The 20912-nt window shown below is 37.5% G+C and overlaps 1 protein-coding gene across 1 annotated transcript in view; it reads right to left on the reverse strand.

The window, feature by feature from the left end:
• Positions 1-20912, reverse strand: part of auh (AU RNA binding protein/enoyl-CoA hydratase) — a 207750-nt gene that overhangs the window by 143415 nt on the left and 43423 nt on the right. The window contains exon 4 of the mRNA XM_039759472.1: positions 19238-19324. Within this exon, the coding sequence (XP_039615406.1) occupies positions 19238-19324 (87 nt within the window). The remainder of the gene's footprint in view (positions 1-19237; positions 19325-20912) is intronic.

Here is a 20912-nt window from a genome sequence, read left to right on the forward strand (position 1 = left end):
TGTTCCTTTCAGCAATAACAAATCAAATCATTCAGTTGTCTTTGCTCATATGTCATTTTAGAGCTGGACGCCTGGCATCTTTTTGGCAACAGGTTCGTTTCTGTTTGGTGTGAGGTTCTGTGTTGTGGAGATTCTCAGGATGGATTGCAGGTGCTCATCAGTGAGGCGACTCCTGTGTGCTGTTTTGTTAGTCTTTATCACTGAGAAGAGCTTCTCACACAGATATGTGCTACCAAACATGCACAAGGTTCGAGCCGCATGTAGGCGGACTTTTTGTTCTTCAAAGTCACCAAAGCGCCGTGCAAACTCAGTGCGCTCAGTTTATCAGCAAAGTGCGTATTTGGGAACACCGTAGTGACGACTTGGTTTAACATTACTTGGCAACAGGGAAAGTGGGGCAAGTGGTTGTGTCTCCCATAAAAGCAGCTTCACTTGAAATCACTTTGTGATTGTGCACGGGTAAAAACGTCCGCTGAAGTGTCAGATTCTTATTTAATTCTTCTGCTTTCTGTATCTTCTGCATTGCATTCAGGTCTTTCAGGTTACCCTGATGTTTTGTCTCATAGTGCCGTCTTAGATTAAATTCTGTAATTACAGCCACATTAGCTCCACAAATGAGACACACGGGTTCAGTAAACATATACTCAGCCTCCCATCGGTTTTAAAGGCTCTATTTTCAGAATCAACTTTTCTCTTCAGCATCGTGTGAGCTAGCCGCAATAACTTGCAGCATCATAAGCTAGACTTGATTAACGCGGTAAGTGTTAGGCAAGGCAGCTGAAGCGCTGCATTATGGGATCTGTAGTTTATTGTGTTACCAGCGCTTCATATACCGGGCTTTAATAACAATAATACAGTATATAAAATGATCTCGCGGGCGGATATAATTACGCCGGGCGGATGTGGCCCGCCCTTGAGTTTGACACATATGGACTAAATAGAACTTGAAAAGATATATTTTTCAAATGTGATCGCAATTCAGATAGAGTTGACGCGCACTACAGCCTGCATGCCTCAATAAGTCATCCTCCCTCGCCTTACTTTTTACCGTTCATCTAATGAATACACTGAGTATGGCTTTACCAAAACAATCATTGATGGCGAATAAAGTATCCATTATTCGAGTATGTAGATCGGGTTATATATATATACATATATATATACCCGTGTATCGCAGCGGAGAAGTAGTGTGTTAAAAAGCTAGAAAAGAAAAGGGAACATTTTAAAAATAGCGTAACATGACTGTCAATATACAGTATTTGTTTTGTGAGTGTTACTGAGTGTTGCTGTCATCAAGGATTTGATTATCATTATTTCTTTCAATCAGGTTCGTATTTGTAGGATGTGTTGTGTTCAAGTTACATTCCGTGTTTGTCAATCGTTGTAAAGATGACAGGTTTCATTCATCGATTCGTTTCTTACTGCATCAATAAACAGCTCGTCTTCTTCTTTATCTGAGACCTGACACACTGCATGCACGGGTTTTTACACTGTCTTCCTTTAGCGGGACATTGACTTTTCCAACGTGTGCTTTGTTTCCGCAGTAGTTGGATTTATGAATATGCTTGTATGTATGAGGCGCTTCATATTTTTGCTGCCTTTTCAATTGTGTAATTCGGTTTTGTTCAGCTCTTTGGAACTGTTGCCTTTTATCTGTGCACTGCGCCAGTTCACGTGAGCCACTTCGGTGTACATGCATCGAAGGTTCCCAGCTGTGCTGGTGCCATCTCGTGCTATGTCCATGGCTGTATTTAATGTTACCTTAGTCCTGGCACTTAAAACTTTCTCTCGCAGTTTAGCTGAGTTTGTGTCAAACACCACCCTGACCATCTCATCTTCCTCTCCATAAGCACAGTCCTTCACCCGTGAATATTTACCCGTGGCAGTTTGTATTGGATTGCCGCTGACGGACGACCTTATATGGGCAGGCACTAAATTACAAGCGCCAGCGCAGCCTGTCTATGAACTTAATTTAAAGTGTAGGTTTACATCGTGCTTTGTTTCAGTAGCAGAACTCATGAATATGGTTGTATATGTCACTTTTCGCTTCTTATTGTTTAGCTGCCTTCTCAATTATATAATGCATGTTTTCTTCAGCGCTTTTTGAGGTCTTCCTGGTTTTCTATGTACTGCGTGATTACGTGGGAGGCGTGATGATGTCACCGAAACTCCGCCCCACGGCGTTGAAGCTCATCTCCATTACAGTAAATGGAAAAACTGCTTCCAGTTATGACCATTACGCGTAGAATTTCGATATAAAACCTGCCCAACTTTTGTAAGGAAGCTGTAAGGAATGAACCTGCCAAATTTCAGCCTTCCACCCACACGGGAAGTTGGAGAATTAGTGATGAGTCAGTGAGTGAGTGAGGGCTTTGCCTTTTATTAGTATAGATATACACATATATACATATACACACACACACACATTATATATACACACACACACACATATATGTGTGTGTGTGTGTCTATATATATATATATATATATATATATATATATATATAGATAGATAGATATATAGATAGATATATATATATATATATATATATAATTATTATATATATAATTATTATAATATACTCCATTTTAAAAAATAAAATATATATATATATATTTTATTTTTTTTAAATGGAGTATCTAGCGGATTGGATTTACTTTATTATCATTCCAACCATACAACATGGAATGAACAGCTGAATGAAATTGCATTTTCTCTAGGCTCAATGTACAAAAGCAAATATAGACAAGTGCACGTTATACATCAGACAGACATAAACAGACCACATAAACAGACAAAATATATGTATAATCCAACAGAAAAATTGTTGAATAGCTGTAAAGTGTTCAAGTGACAAAAAATACTAAAATAGTGCACAGAAATAACAGCATTTTAGGAGAGGTGTGATTCTGAGTATATGGGTTCAAACAGCATTTGGAAAGAATTTGGTTTAACAATCAGAAATTGTTGTTAGCTAGTTTTCATCATACTTATTAAATCTCTAACTACATATGTGTCTGCATTATTATATCTTGTTCATTACAATTTGGTTCTGGGACCAATAGGTTTTTTCCTTTCAATGTTGTCGTTACAGGATTCAACTCAGAAGCATACAATTCAAATCTATTTGAACAACTTTTACTCCATTTGGCTTAAACCATGAAAAGTGCCACTTCTGAAAATCATTTTGAGTGTTTCCTTTGGGATATTTGAAATATTATTGTGCTAAGAAGTCAGTCACATGCATAACCTATTAAATGTCATTGAAATGTTTTGCTCAGGAATTCCCTTCCACAGTTAAAATTCATGTTAAATGAGTTGCTCAGTTTCAGTTTATTTTTGCATAACATTCAACACAGTGTAGGAAAAGAATGCTGTAACAAGTTCACAGACAAAAACATAGCAACAAATGTCACAAATTACTAATTAAATAAAAGATGTAGGTAGGCTAAAACACAAAATTAACCAATTTCAAACTGAATGACATGAAAAGATCCCAGCAATATACAGGATGTCCCAAAAGTCACTATACACTACCTTTTTCTATTTTGTTCCAGGAATCATTCGGATCAACATGTCATCAATGACCCTTAGGCTTTGCAGATTTTGTAGGCAAACATTCCCTTAACCATGGCGCCCCTACCCACTTTGCCAGGTTAGTCAGAGATTTCCTGAACATCAAGTTTCCTGACCAAAGGATTGGTCGAAGGGGTCTCCTTGAATGGGCTCCACGTTCCCCAGACCTTATACCTTGTGACTTTTTTTGTGGGGCTATCAAAAGCAAGGTTTATGCCACTAAGACCTGTAACCTGTCACAGCTTGAGGAAAGAATCCGCACAGCCTGCAGCGAGGTTGGGGAAGAGATTCTGCAAAACATCGGAGAGGCTTGCGTCTGAAGGTGGCTGAAAGTTGACAAAAATGGAGGTGCTCATGTGGAGGTATACAAATAGTCTTCCAAGATGTTGGAAAGTGATGGCAAGTCTAGCAAGTAAAACTTCAACAACTCCTTTGTTGATGCTAGAAATATTAATAAACTCAGTTTCTTGTATAATTTTTAGGAATTTATTACAAGTGTATAGTGACCTTTGGGACACCCTGTATGTCCATTAATATTGACACTAACTGCTTAGGTTCAGATTGGACAGGCTGTTCCTCCAAATCACACCCTTCCAGATTTTGCGGTCATTGCCCACGTGAGTGTTATAGTCCCCCAATAGAAAGATAGAAGACAGAATAACAGAACGACAGTTAGGTCTCCAAGAAGGCTGAATACTCGGCACACAAGCATAGGGAGGTGACCATCTTGCTCCCTCTCATACCCTCTAAATAACCACAACCACAGGGGGACTAATGCTTTCATGGGCAAGGACAGTGAAATTTGGAAGGGTGTGATTGGGAGGAATCATTTGACTCATGTGTAAGTCACACTTTGTCTAGAACGAAAGCCTCACATGGAGATACAGTCAGACAGTAGAAGAAGCACTTTGAGGACCTCCTAAATCCTACTGATTGACCTTTCATTGAGGAAGCAGTCTCAGGGGACTCGGAAGGGGACTCCTCCATCACTAAAGCTGAAGTCACCACCTCACTGGCCTGTCACCAGGAATAGATATTTGCCCGGAGTTCTTAAAGGCTCTGGCTCACATGCCTCTTTCACCATAAACGTGAAGGTCAGGGACAATGCCTGCCCTCAGGATTGGCAAACTGAGATGGTGGTCCTCATCTTTAAGAAAGAAGACCAGAGGGTGTGTTTCAACCTTAGGGGGAAATCACCCCACTCAACCACTCTAGGAAGGTCTACTGTAGGGATCTGGAAAGGAAGATCCAGCTGTTGGTCACGCTTCAGACTCAGGAGGAACAATGTAGAATTCATTCTGGACATGGAACAATGGAGCAGTTTTTTGACCTTGAAAGGATTCTGGACAGTTAATGAATGTTTGACCAACCAGTCTACATGCGTTTTGTGGACACAGATAAAGCATCTGACTGTGTCCCTTGAGTTGTCCTGTGGGGTGTTTTTCGAGAGATGGAGTAACATCCCCACTGTTGTTAGCTATTTGGCTCCCGTAGAACTGACACAAAAGCTTGGTTCACATTGCTGGCAGAAACTTGGCATCATTCCCAGTTTAAGGGGGACTCTGCCAGGACTGCCCTTTGTCATCAATTATGTTCAAATTTTTATGGACAGAATTTCTAGGCTAAGAAGTGATGGGTGTCCAGTTCAGTGGCCTCAGGATCACATATCTGTTTTTTGGGGATAATGTGTCCCTGCTGGCATAATCAGGCTGTGTTCCCCGGTTCCCCCTTGGATATCTGTGAACAGCATTACACTTAAGGCTGGTTTATACACTTCATGCATTCACACTGGGTGCAAGGGACACACAACGAAAATGACATATGACTTGGGGATGCATGCTAGAAAATATTTCTAAGTACACAGCATGTATTCCAAATGGTGAATGTCAAGGACAGGCTGGTTAGGTTTGTTCCAGAATGATGAACAATGGGTTGAATATGATGTGACAGGTCATCAAAATGCAAGGAAGACATGCAAAATATTTGAAATTAATCTGCCCATTATGTCTGTGACTTGTTATGAAAATATTGTGCCCTGTGGAATTCAGTGTCCTTTTTGATTTGGTGCAGACACACTAAGGTGTGATTGTCATGGATTTTTTCATGTTCAAACATCTTTGCATGCGGTTTCTCTTTTAATTTAACGCATGCTCCATGCAACGCGCTGGCCTGTCTGTCAGTAAACATGCAGGTACAGTCATCTGCCTAATGTTTCCTCATGCACAGCAATGTGGTGCATCTGTGTGTTAAGGTTGCAGGTGTACTACATGTTATTGTCATTTTATTGGGATGCTGTGTGATTGACAGTGGATGGTAAACTTTGTTAAAATTGTATCGATAAATGCGAGTTAGTTGTTACTTCAGTCATTTTTGCATGCACACTATATGTTCTTTCATCAATACATTTTTCAATGTAAGCTCATCAACAAAGAAACACGAAAAATAAGATTGAAGAAAAAATTAATACTAATAGTATAAATAAAAATTCATTACTCAACACTAACTCTGTACAAGGACATTTTAAAGACAAATTGTTAGAATAAATGTGCTAATCCACTTTCATACATGGTGCCTTTCTCTTAAACATTTACTCGGAAGTATTTTTTAAGGGAAAAAAATTTAAATAGAAAAGGCTTTGTCGTGGAACTCAAATTTCACCTCTGTCCATTAAAGGATCTTATTTTCACACAAGGTACCATTATCCTATAAAGCTCTTTTTCCTGCATATTACATGCATAGTTGATCATGGCAGATTAAAACTGATCAAACTGTGTAGTTAAACTGCTGCACAGTATCATTAATAAGCCTATTGGACAATCTTCTATAGCATGTTAATCTCTACTTTGCCCCTCCACCCCTTCCACCAGAGGGTACACTCATTTCCACATTGCCACTGCTGAGCCTTTGCTGCAGAAATGCATGCTCCTGCCAGCTGCTTGCAAAATCAAAACTGTGTAGCTGACTGTAGAAAGTCTTCTATATCACTTTCTACAAACCGGATTCCAAAAAAGTTGGGGCACTATACAAATCATGAATAAAAACTGAATGCAATGATGTGTAGGTGCCAACTTCTAATATTTTATTCAGAATAGAACATAAATCACGGAACAAAAGTTTAAACTGAGAAAATGTATCATTTTAAGGGAAAAATATGTTGATTCAGAATTTCACGGGATTTCAACAAATCCCAAAAAAGTTGGGACAATGCCATTTTCACCACTTTGTGGCATCTCCCCTTCTTCTTACAACACTCAACAGACGTCTGGGGACCGAGGAGACCAGTTTCTCAAGTTTAGAAATAGGAATGCTCTCCCATTCTTGTCTAATACAGGCCTCTAACTGTTCAATCGTCTTGGGCCTTCTTTGTCGCACCTTCCTCTTTATGATGCGGCAAATGTTCTCTATAGGTGAAAGATCTGGACTGCAGAGTGGCCATTTCAGTACCCGGATCCTTCTCCTACGCAGCCATGATGTTGTGATTGATGCAGAATGTGGTCTGGCATTATCTTGTTGAAAAATGCAGGGTCTTCCCTGAAAGAGATGACGTCTGGATGGGAGCATATGTTGTTCTAGAACCTGAATATATTTTTCTGCATTGATGGTGCCTTTCCAGACATGCAAGCTGCCCATGCCACACGCACTCATGCAACCCCATACCATCAGAGATGCAGGCTTCTGAACTGAGCGTTGATAACAATTTGGGTTGTCCTTGTCCTCTTTGGTCCGGATGACATTGCGTCCCAGATTTCCAAAAGAACTTGAATCGTGACTCGTCTGACCACAGAACAGTCTTCCATTTTGCCACACTCCATTTTAAATGATCCCTGGCCCAGTGACAACGCCTGAGCTTGTGGATCTTGCTTAGAAATGGCTTCTTCTTTGCACTGTAGAGTTTCAGCTGGCAACGGCGGATGGCACGGTGGATTGTGTTCACTGACAATGGTTTCTGGAAGTATTCCTGAGCCCATTCTGTGATTTCCTTTACAGTAGCATTCCTGTTTGTGGTGCAGTGTCGTTTAAGGGCCGGAGATCACGGGCATCCAGTATGGTTTTACGGCCTTGACCCTTACGCACAGAGATTGTTCCAGATTCTCTTAATCTTCGGATGATGTTATTCACAGTTGATGATGATAGATGCAAAGTCTTTGCAATTTTTCGCTGGGTAACACCTTTCTGATATTGCTCCACTATCTTTCTGCGCAACATTGTGGGAATTGGTGATCCTCTACCCATCTTGGCTTCTGAGAGACACTGCCACTCTGAGAAGCTCTTTTTATACCCAATCATGTTGCCAATTGACCTAATTAGTGTTAATTGGTCTTCCAGCTCTTCGTTATGCTCAAATTTACTTTTTCCAGCCTCTTATTGCTACTTGTCCCAACTTTTTTGGGATTTGTTGACACCGTGAAATTTTGAATCAACATATTTTTCCTTTAAAATGATACATTTACTCGGATTAAACGTTTGATCTGTCATCTACGTTCTATTACAAATAAAATATTGACATTTGCCATCTCCACATCATTGCATTCAGTTTTTATTCACAATTTGTTTAGTGTCCCAACTTTTTTGGAATCCGGTTTGTATATCCATCGATTGAAAGGGACACTCAGCCTTAGGTCACTGAAATGCTCTTCTGTTTACAAAATGAACAACAGATGGCTAAAATTGAGATAAACCTATTTAAAAAAATTTAAGACGACTTTGGTAATTTTTTTTCCCCACTGTGGCCTTTTGTCCTATCCACAGCAAGGTACACTTATTGCCTTCTTTAATTTTGCCTCAAGGTGCAGCAGCTATTGACAGTTGTGTTCTCACAATCAATAGGATATCAGACAGACCATTAAGGAAAGAAAAGTTGCAGGAGTTTCTGCAGCATACTGGGCTAGAATCATTTGCTCAGAATAAAAATGTGGTGCCCCGGGATAACACTTAGATCTCAGACAGACTGGAAAATAAAAGGCAGGGAAAGTCAGTGAGTAGTATCAATACAATATCCAACTCAAAGGCTCAAGTCTCACCAACTTTAGAAATAATCTTCAATTGCATGCTGAGAAAACAGTGGAGGTTACTGTCAAGGAACTAGAAAGCCAGTGTGAAAATATGAGGGGTAATCACAGCAAGAAAGCTAACATGGGTCTGAGCTCATACATTGCTTCTCAATCTTCTGAAACAAGGCCAGATGATTTAAACACTTTTGGAGAAAATAAGATTGACACTTTAATTAAACAGTACCAGGAAGTCCTACTGAAGAATGCATATGGTGTCAAAGTTATACAAATGGAAGAGATAGTTAAAAATTCTGATTAAAGGCTGATTCTCAGAAAAATCTTACAACAGTTTGTTAAGTTTTACTGACGAAAGAGTTTTATTGTACAGATTTCCACAATATTCAACATCTTGTTGAGATCCTGCTTTTTCTGCCAATTTCAACAGCTCTGTGTGAATGTGGTTTTTCAGTACAGAACAGAATAAAACCAAAGCATGAAACCCACTCAATGTCTTAACCTTGGAGGATTTAGTCAGAATCAGTAAAGAAAGTCCATCCTGAGCCATGTGTCAAACACTGGCTCACTTCAATCAAGAAGAAAAGAAGACCACATTACATTGGACAGCCCTCTGACACGGACATTCTGAAGGTCAGTGACATGAGAGTCTGAGTAAAATACCCTGTTCTTAATGACTGTACACAGATTGAAAGCTATAATGACATTCTGTTACCCAAATCATCAAGACAGACATAAAAGCACAAGGGAATGATACACTGAACAAAAGAAGGAAAAGAACTGGACCCACATACATGGAGGTTAAAAACTTACAGACTGAAAGATTAATATTTTACACATTTGGCACCTAAATCAAAGCTATTGGCTCCATTTTTTCCTTTTAGGAGCCACTGGCTCCTTAATGTGAATTTTTGTCGAGTTTTGTCCTACTGCTTTCAGTGCAAAATAAGTAAAGCTATGGAATAAAAAAAAAGTTACTGTATAGTACTATTGAGAAAACGGATTATACACAAGGACAATTGGATGTACATTTTATACAACATTTTCCAATTACATTTCAAATAATTGCCACAAAAAACAGCACTAAAACAGTGGCTGCACATTTTTGACACTTAAGGTCAGTTCTATCCAGATAAACTGAAACTGTTAGTTCAACACTCTGTGTACATATAACAGACCTGAAAAATCACGTAAGTTTAAAAAAAAAAATGCTGCAAGCAGATTTACTTCACAGAAGTAAGCAGGAGAAAAAAAAATGTAATAAAGCTGACAACATGCATCAGTTGGAATCACCAACAGTATGACCTGTAGCTCCACCATTTAAATCAACAGCTTCAGGGAAACCAATAGAAACAGTAGATCTTCCAAAGTCACATATATTCCACCTAGCTCAACAGAGTTTTATTGTTCAAAGAACAGTGCCTAAAACAGTGGCATAAAGAGCATTAATCCACTGGGTGGGAATTTGCAAGCACTGGTATGGTGCTAAAACAAATTTACAATTGCAGAAAAGGAAATGAGGAAAACAAAGGAAGGGGGAAAAAAATAAAGTGCAGTTGAAATACAGTTGATTTGGAGCATAACTATTATCAATTATAATAAATGTGGCAAACGTTATTTGTTCAGGTATCTGACTGAAAGTGTTCATCCTATAACAGGTCCACATTATCTGATACAATACTAGTTAAAGACTCAACATCCTGTACAAGAAAATATTGCAAAGAAATGAAGTCTTTCCACATGCAAGAGCCCATTTTTCACTTTTTATGTACACCTGTCTTTTCTATGCTGAGATTTGTTGCCACATCATCCATTCTGCACATACCTTCTCATAATGATGCATAGCTTCTTTTTGCTTCTTGCATTGTGGAAGCACCATACCAACTGCATTGTTGGCTTAAGCAAAATTGTAAATATCCCCACTTTAAAAAATTTGATGCAAATCTGTATTGAATACTATACCAAATAAAATGAATGAAAAGCACCACAGATGCATTTAGCTCAAACAGTGTATCATTTCAAAGATCCAGGGAGGAAAAAAAAAAACAATACTGCCTGTATTATTACACCCCTAATATTAATTGTTTTAATGAGCCTTATTCTGTCAGTCCAACCCTAGAATAAAATGTCACAATATCTCAAAGTACTAAACACAGATGTTTACTTAACTTTACTTAACGAGTGAATTATAGAGTGCAAAACAAGAAATGCACAAAAAGACCTATTTGCCGTAAGTAATCTCAATTTATAATTCCATCTTATTCATAAATGCCTCTGTATTCGCAATTGTATGCAGTCCCTGCCGGGATGTGCACAACAGTTCAAAACTCCTTGCCCTCAAGTTACTATAAGGTTGTCACTATGACACAACGAACAAAAAATACATCACCAAGCTATTTGAAAGAACAGGCATTCAGGATACCTCATACACCACAACTTACAGTACCCAAAGTTCTCAATAATATAACATGGTCAAGTTATTACTGTTGTTTCTTGTGGTCATAACAGTTCTCTGCTTGCTCTGAACACCTCTTAGCCATTGTATCCATCAATCTCGTTACCATTGCTAGAAAATCATCCATTGTCAGGTGTATATATAAAGATTTTTTTTTCAAAGCACATGCAAAATTTGTGAGGAAAAAAACAGAACTACCTTGTTTGGCAACCTAAACATAACCGTATCTTAAGCTATATTGCCATAATGCAGTGATTGTATTTAAGATTAGTATTGAACACTGAGCTTTACCTGATATGTCAATTAAACTTTGTTATAATTAAGACTCCAAGTTATCTTTTAATCAATTCACAGCAAAGACGTGTACAAACATTTAAAGAGAGGAAAAAATGAATCAAGTGATTCATCTGATAAGGATGGCATATTTCCTCAAACATGAGGACTCTAAACTAATACAACTTTTAATCCACACAGCATTCAAGCAAAGATCACTTTGCTAACATAAAATGTCAAGAATGTTTTTTCAATGCAAAATAAAAGCAGAAATTGCATGCAAATCAGCATGTAACAAAAGAGAGATTTATGGCACTTCGACACCAAAACAAACACATAAAACATACAGATAGAACACTGTCCTGACACAGCCTTTCACACACTATGCAGGGGCAGAAACAAGTAAAACTATTTTTAAAATCAGATGATTAGGACTATGGATCGTGAAAGGCGTGATCTGTGAATGAAGCATGATGCATAACAGAACTCTGAAAAATCTATTTATTTTGTGTCACATCTTAAATTTAAGTAAATGACAGATGCTAAATTACAGGTCTGACTGAAGCTATAGCATTCTATCTGGGAGTTGGAGAATTAATGTAAACTAATGCCTATAAAATGCAGGAAAATAAAAATAATTGCCTATAAATAAGAGACTGCATCACTTCGATCATTTTGATCAAGAGCTAAAAAGGCATTTTCAAAAATATCTAATTAAAATGAAACACAAAAGAAAAGCCGCAAAGGAAATGAAAGGTTATCATTAAAAAATAAAAATCAGACCAAGGATACTGTAAACTTAACTTTGAAACAAAAAAGCATTTACAAGTTAAAAAAGATACTGAAAAAAAGAGGAAAGGAAACAAGGCTTTAGAGATGCACAAGAAAATGTTAACAAAAATGTAAAATAAATATACCCACCTACTTACAAAAGAAGACCTAAAAAAAAAATAAGTGGAATGCCTCAGGCTGAAATGAAGGAACTATACCTGTATGCTTAAAATTTTTTAAAACCAAATAATCAGATGTGTTCCTAGCAGTGTTTGTATTAAAAGATAAACAAAAATCCTCAGGGAGTGATGGGATTGTTTTTCAAAGAAACCGTTAGTCAAATTTCATTTATCATTTTTGATTGGGAATCTGAAAAATGGAAAGAAGCCAATGGCATCAAAGGTGACTTTTACAAAAGTAAATTTTAAATAGTTTTTATGTACAGACATATAGTATATTCTGTTATTAGCAAACTTGAGAAATTTCCAGATGACATTAAAGTTCAAGAGTACAGCAAAAGAAATTCAAACACACCTTGGAAATCTCTAAACTGTAAAAACTTGTAGTTAATGTGCAATATGTTATATACAGGCAAAACCTACAACCAGAGATACAAACTAGGAAATACTGATGTACAAAAAAGAACCATAGAAAATGATTTAGGGGGTTTACGTTGGTAAAGTAACACTTTCATATCAATTACAAAGGCAAATAAAATGTAAAGTTGTACTGTATTGTAAAAATATAAATCAAGGGAAGTCATATTCAAGCTCTAAAATGTTTTAAATAATATCTGGAGTCTACGCCAGTGCTCCACAACCTTTTATCACCTACGACACACCAAAGTTCTTCCTAGAATTACACGGCACGTCAAAAGCTAAAATATATAGCAGTGGCGTAGCTGGGGGGTGGTCCGCTCCGAGGGCCAGCTATTTAGGGGCATCCAAACTACGGTAGTTTCCTTTTTTTTTTTTTTGTTCCTTGAGGAGGCGCAAAAAAAAATTTTTCAGCTTTGGGGTGTCAAATTTTTCACAGCCCTGGACAACATGATCTCCAGCTACGCCACTGATATAGAGATATTAATTTAATACACAAATTTCACAATAAACTTTCATTTTTTATTACAAGTATACATTTATTATAAGTATACATACATAAAAACTATACTATATTTACTTTTATGCAATCTTAATAATTATTATAACATAATGACTGATTAATGTGATACCTGCACTTGTTTCAATGAACACAAAAGTTTTATATTCGGCTCAATATTTGACAGCGCAACCCGAAGTTCTTGGTCAAGATCTTTTAAGCATGACCGCATATCATTTTTAATTAAACACAAGAGTTGAAAAATTTTGCTCACATGAATATGTCGTCGAAAATGGAAGTAGTGTTAGGATGGCCTTGTCGGAAACACGAGGAAATTCTTTAACGGAAATCCAGAAAACTTGTAACAGAATTTCGGCGAAATGAAGTTTTAACGTCCTGTCATTACTTAATTCTATAAATTCCTCTCGAATTTGCAGTGACAGTGCTTCTGTAGAATTTATTGCATTGGTTGCAAAGGATTTTGAATCCAATCGTATTGTTCCATATTAATAGAATAAAAATAGTGATCAAATTTCTGCTGAAGCATACTTAAATGTTGTTGGGCCAAATCCACAATTAATTGCTTGTTTTCAATCGTACTATGGTTGGTCCTTTGGTACATTTCTAAACATCCTTTTTGCAACTCTTTCTGCCAAAGTTTGAGATTTTTTTTGAACCCCTGTAATTTATCGGAGCACATCAATATATTTTCATTCCGTCCTTGCATTTTTTTTTTTTTAAAAGTTCATTCAGATGCTCGAATATATCAGCCATGTATGCAAGTTTGGCTATCCAGTAATCATCATCGAGGCGCTGGTATAGTTCGGGCATACTTTGATCTAAAAAAAAACTTACGCACCTCGTAGCGAAGCTCAAACAATCTAGCCAAAACTTTTCCTCAGGATAGCCAACGAACTTCAGTATAAAACAATAAGGATTCATATTTGGCTCCCATTTCTGCACAGAGTATTCCAAAGATTCGCGAATTTAGGGCTCACGATTTAATTATGTTTATGATTTTAATGCATTCATTCATCGTGTTCAAAAGTTCCTCTGGCAAATTCTTGACCATCAATGCTTCTCGATGTATGCAGCAGTGTGTAATTTGTATTATCGGATTTTTTTGTTTTACACAAGAGACAAAACCTTTTTTGCTACCCGTCATTGCCGCAGCACCATCCGTGCAAATAGCAATGCAATTGCTCCATTGAATATTATATATTTTGAAGAAATCATCGGTTACTCAGAAAATTTCTTCACCGGTAGTTCACTCTGGAACCTCCTAACAAAATAAACAATGTTCTTTTATAAAGTCCTCGTCAACGAAACGTACAATAGCTATCAGTTGTGCTTTATTTTTAATATCGGTCGATTCGTCGATTTGAAGCGCAAATTTTTCAGCCAATATCAGTTTTCTAATCAGTGCTCCTAAAATATCGCTTGACATGTCGTGAATACATCTTTTAACAGTATCGGCAGACAACGAAACTTTATTCCCTTCCTTAACTTCATTGGGCCCAAGCATAAGTCGAACAATTTTCCATGCATGCTGGTTTAATAAGTGTTTCGCCGATAGTATGTGGTCTTTTCTGACGTGCAATTAATTTTGCAACATGGTAGCTAGCTTCTAAGGCCTTTTCAGAAACCGTAACAGCCAATTTCATAAATTGCTTCTGTTTTTGATTTTATTCTAAGCGCCTCTGAAAATATTGTTTGTCTTTTTTGGCGTAACTGGGATGGTTTGAATTTAGATGGCGATTTAGATTACTGGGTGCCATTGCCTCATTTAATAGCTGATTGCCGCAAATGATGCATTGTGGCTTTGGAGCCATTTCGTCACCACACCACGAGAATCCATATCGAATGTAGTCTTCGTTGTACTTCCTTTTCACAATCTTTGTTTTTTTTTTGCAACACTTGTGCTGGGTTCTTCATCATCTGTACGTGAAGACGAATCATTTCCACGTGAAAAATTTATCCATATTTAAAGGGGTATAAAACTAAATATGAATCACACGAAGAACGTTAACCATACACAATTCAGCAACACAACTAATAGTAATGAATGATAATTACTGTCGCAAGACGAGTGAATGCGATGTAGCACGACTAATACGTCGGCTTGAATTGAATCTAGGTGAGGGCACGCAGCGCTCTGCCTATCAAAGCATACTACGCAGTTGTCTGGCGACTACGTAGGGCCTACTTTGTAGGCGACAAGCGCCAGGCGATGGGATTTATTATTTCAGAGAAATGACACATAAAATTATGAAACCTTTAAAAGGCTATTTACGCGAATATTTCATTGCACGTATTCTCGTTATTGTGTTTCTAAGGAGGACCGTTGAATTATTATTTAGTTAGAAAATGGTCTTATTTGACCGCGTCACACCGGTTGCGGAGCACTGGTCTACACCATTCAGCCACAACGTTAAAAACACCTGCCTAATGTTTTATTGGTGTCCCTTGTGCTAACAAAACAGGTCTGACTTGTCGAAGCATGGCTTCCACAAGTCCTGTGGTATCTGCTCCAGGATGTCTGCTGTAGATTCTTCAAGCTCTGTAAGATACAAGCTGTAGTCTCCATCAAGGGGTCTCGTCTTTCCAACACACCCCATAGATTCTTACTCAGATTGTAATCTAGGGAATTTGAAGGCCAAGTCAACACCTTGAGCTCTCTGCCATGTTCCTCAAATCATTCCTGAACAATTCTTGCAGTGTGGCTGGGCACATTATACTTCTAAAAGAAACCACTGACATCAGAGAATATTGTTGCCATGAAGTGGTGTATATGGGCTGTAACAAATTTTAGGTGGGTGGTAAATGTCAAAGTAACATCCGCAAGAATGCCAAGACCCAAGATTTCCTGGCAGAACACTGCCCTGAGCATCATGTTCTCTCTATCGGCTTGCCTTCTTCCCATAGTGCATGCAACCTGCTGCCAACTCTTTCCAAGGTCAGTGACGCACAACCATGTGGACATCCACATGATTTACAGCAAAAGACCATCTACTTCCATTGATATATGGTCCAGTTCTGACGCTCACATGGCTCAAAATAAGCGTGTTATGCAGTGGAAAGAGGTCAGCATGGGCACTCTGACCAGTCTGCGGCTACACAGCCCCATTCCTGGCAAACTGTGAGGCTGTGTGTGTTCCGATACCTTTTTTTCCCATCACCAGCATTAACTTTGTCAGCAATTTGTGCTATGATGATTATTCTGTGGGATTCAACCAGGCAGGCTAGCCTTTACTTCCCACATGCATCAATGAGCCTTTGGCACCCATGACACTGTCACTAGTTCACCAGCTGTCCTTCCTTGGACCGCTTTTGGTAGATAATAACCACTGTATACTGAGACATCCTGCCATACTTACCATTTTGGAAATGCTCTGAGCTAGTCTTCTAGCCATCAAAATTTGGCCCTTGTCAAAGTCATTCAGATCCTTACATTTGCTCATTTTCCTGATTCCAACACAACACCTTCAAGAACTGACTGTTCACTTGATGCGTAATATATCTTATTCCTTAAGAGGTGCCGTCTTAACAAGTTAATCAGTGTTACTCACTTCACTGGTCAGTGGTTTTAATGTTGTCAAAATGTATTAGTAGTCAATGATGTTCATCCAGACAAACTGTTTCAGTTAAACAGTAAATCACTTACTTAAGGACAATGAAAGCTCAAGGAAATTGGTGGAAATTAATAGAACATGCCTGTAAGAAATAAGCCAGGGACCATTTCTCCACATAAACATTCATGGGTATATGGAATAAACTACCAGGTGAAGCAGTTAAAGTGGAAATTTTCACAACTTTTAAAAAGGTATTTGAATGTTTTGTCAGCTAAAAAAATTATTTTGATGGTGATAATTGTCTTCTCTCATTTGTCAAAAGTATTTTGTTCTTGTGCTACCATGATACATCTTAAATGTTACAGTATTTCAACAGTACATTATTACAGCTAAAAAGTAAATTATTCTTATTCAAAATGAATGCTGTTATGAAGAAAGAGTAAAAAAACGACCAAAATCTTTCTGTCAAAACCTAACTTTGTACTCTTTCAACTTGCAATACTAAAATGCTTTTCGTCTCTCTCAGTACTCTTCTTGAAATGCTGCTATTATCGAACTCTCTCCCAGTTTTCCCAAGGAGACAGAAAACCACATGTACGCAGCATTGCCTGCATTCTGAAAAGTTTTCATAAGAGAGGTAATGTCATAATAAAGCAGCAATAATTTTTACAAAATACTTTGCATAACTACTATCATTTTTGTGAAATAATGCAAATAGATATTTGAGTAGTATAACCAAAACACCATAAAACCCCTTGCGTAGATTAGGAGGTTGGGAAGGGAGCCCGATAAATACAAAATTTACTACGTGAAAGAAGTGTTGTTACTTCTGGTGTATTTACAGTGCTATATAAAAGTTTGGGCACCTCTGATAAAAATCACTATATCAATTTATAACTTACTAAGCGATTGAGGCAGCAACTTCATTTCAACATATTTTATACCTTATGGAAACAGCAACATTTCAGTAGTGAAATATTTTTTATTGGACCAACAGAACCAATTTAATGTGGATTTAAACAAAAGTAGGCAGGTGCATAAATCTGGGTGCCCCAAAGGAACAATCTCATCAATATTTAGTAGAGCCTCCTTTTGCTGAAACAGCAGCCTGCAGACGCCTCCAATAGACACCGACAAGTCCCTAAATTCCGGCTGGTATAATTTTGGACCATTCTTCTGTACAAAATCCCTCCAGTTCAGTCAGGTTTGATCACTTCCGAGCGTGGACTGTCTGCTTCAAATCAATCCATACATTTTCAATAATGTTCAGGTCTGGGGACTGGGATGACCATTCTAGAACATTGCACTTGTGCCTCTGCATGAATTCCTTGGTAGAATTTAAACAGTGCTTTGGATCATTGTCATGCTGAAACATCCAACCCCGGTGTAACTTCAACTTTGTGACTGACTCTTGAACATTCTTGTCAAGAATCTGCTGAAACTGGGAGGAATTCATGCGGCCCTCAACTTTAACAAGGTTTCCAGTACCTGTGCTAGCCACACAGCTCCATAACATGGACCCTTCACCACATTTTACAGTAGGCAGCAGGTTCTTCTCCTGGAATGCTGTGTTTGTGACCAGATAACTCTACCTTAGTCTCATCTGTCTACAGTATTTTTTTCCAAGATGTTTCTGGTTTGTCCCGATGCACTTTTGCATACCTCATGAGACTCTTCTTGAGGCAAGTACTCAGAAAAGGCTTTTTACGCATCACCCTTCCACCAAGCTGTTGCCCGTGCAAAGTGCGCTGGACTGTAGAATGATGTACAATGACACCATCTGCAGCCAGATGTTCTTGTAGCTCTCTGGATGTGATCTGTGACCATTCTAACCAGCCTTAGGCTGTGCTTTTCAGATTTTTTTTCTTGGCCTACCACATCTTTCCTTCACAAGAACTGTTCCTGTGGCCTTCCATTTCCAAACTACATTTCTGATTATGGAGACTGACAGTCCAAACATTTGTGATAATATCTTGTACCCGTCTCCTAATTCATAACAATGAATTATCTTAGTTTTTTTAGGTCAGTAGAAAGTTCTTTAGAGTCTACCATGTTGCCACTTTCTAAGAGAGAACCAAGGACAAGTACAACTAGCAATTACCTATGTTAAAATAACATTTTTCACGATTGGTTTTAATTGTCTAGATTAAGGTCTAATGAGCTAATCAAAGCAATTTTGTGCTGAAACCTGTCAGCATTAAATGACTACAGGTCTTCAAATAAATACAATTAAAAAAGGTACCCAAACTTTTGCACCTCACATTTTTTTTTTATTTCATACAACTCAATGCTACATGAAAATTTTGGTCTGACAAACATCCCCTTGTTTACATTTCTCTAGTAAAAAATGGCTATTGCTGTGATCTTATCTTATGAAGACAGAGCAAAGTATCATGCAACCTCATGAGGGTGCCCAAACATTTACATAGCACTGTACAATTTACCTTAGTCACTTCATTTATTTCAATGTCAATGGGTTAGTACTTACCAATTTCATTTATTAAAGCTCTGGCTTTTGATACAAATGGTCCCACTTCACTAGGGTGCATCTTTGATCTTTCTTTGAGATCAGCTCCTGAAAAAACAAAAAAAAAAAAAAAAAGAATTCAGTCTTAGAATAATTTTGCAAATGTGTGTGGTCATTAAAAATTTGAAGAAAAGCAAAATTACAACATGCACGGGTGCAATTATAAAATAAATGCAATATACAGTTCCTTGCAAAGGTTTGGACAACACTGGCCAAATTACATATTTTGCTGAATTTAAAGTGAAAAAAATAAATTTTTATGAAAATGGTAATGTGCAGTTACATTTTATTTGCTGAATTAAAAAAAATTAAAATTAATAAATAAAAATAAAAAGCATTTGAAAAAGTTACAGCACTCTTTCAGTTGCATGGTCTCAGAACTTATTAGGTCACTAGTCTGGTCTGTTTAATTTACTTGATAACATTATATAAAATATTTGTAAAGAGAAAATAATGTGCTGGCTAAAATATTTATTATATGTAAACAGGCACAGACGAAACAAAATGAATTTGACATTACTGAGCAATGACCAAAATAATGAACAAGGAAATTCCCCTTTCATGTGGTTAATATTTATATAAAAAATTTAGGTAAAAAATATCTAAATAAGAAAATTATTTTTATGGTTGTCAATAGCTGAACAAAATTAGCAAAAAAAAAGAGAGAGAAAAGCGTTACAGCAGGAAACTGTAAAATAGAAAAAGATTGTACTTTGAAAGAATATTATATTAGTATGCAATAAAAATGATTACTACTCATGTAATAAGCATCCTGTCAACTACAAATGTGAAAAATAATTGTTTTCATAGACTAAAAAGGTCCAGGTCAAAGTTGTGTTTTAATTTTTTTTGCATTTTTGTAATGGATATATTTCAGTATTCAGTATTTCAGTGACATTTTTCCATTTAAAGCATGACCTAATTCTAAGTTGCCATAATATGCAACCAATTTTTAAACTTCTGAAAAAATATAACTCAATATTTCATACTTTTAATCTACAGTGCATCTGGAAAGTATTCACAGCGCATCGCTTTTTCCACATTTTGTTATGTTAAAGTTTTATTCCAAAATGGATTAAATTCATTTTTTTCCTCAGAATTCTACACACAACACCCCATAATGACAACGTGAAAAATGTTTACTTGAGATTACTGCAAATTTATTAAAAATAAAAAAACTGACAAATCACATGTCCAGAAGTATTCACAGCCTTTGCTCAATACTTTGTCGATGCACCTTTGGCAGCAATTACAGCCTCAAGTCTTTTTGAATATGATGAAAACAAGCTTGGCACACCTATCCTTGGCCAGTTTCGCCCATTCCTCTTTGCAGTACCTCTCAAGTTCCATCAGGTTGGATGGGAAGCGTCGCTGCACAGCCATTTTAAGATCTCTCCAGAGATGTTCAATTGGATTCAAGTCTGGGCCACTCAAGGACATTCACAGAGTTGTCCTGAAGCCACTCCTTTGATATCTTGGCTGTGTGCTTGGGGTCGTTGTCCTGCTGAAAGATGAACTGTCGCCCCAGACCGAGGTCAAGAGTGCTCTGGAGCAGGTTTTCATCCAGGATGTCTCTGTACATTAGTCAGGATAAAGGGAAAGATGACTGCAGTAGTCTCCCAGTTCCTGCCACTGA

This window comes from Polypterus senegalus, chromosome 7 (genome assembly GCF_016835505.1).
Source record: "Polypterus senegalus isolate Bchr_013 chromosome 7, ASM1683550v1, whole genome shotgun sequence".
Taxonomy (NCBI): Eukaryota; Metazoa; Chordata; class Cladistia; order Polypteriformes; family Polypteridae; genus Polypterus; species Polypterus senegalus.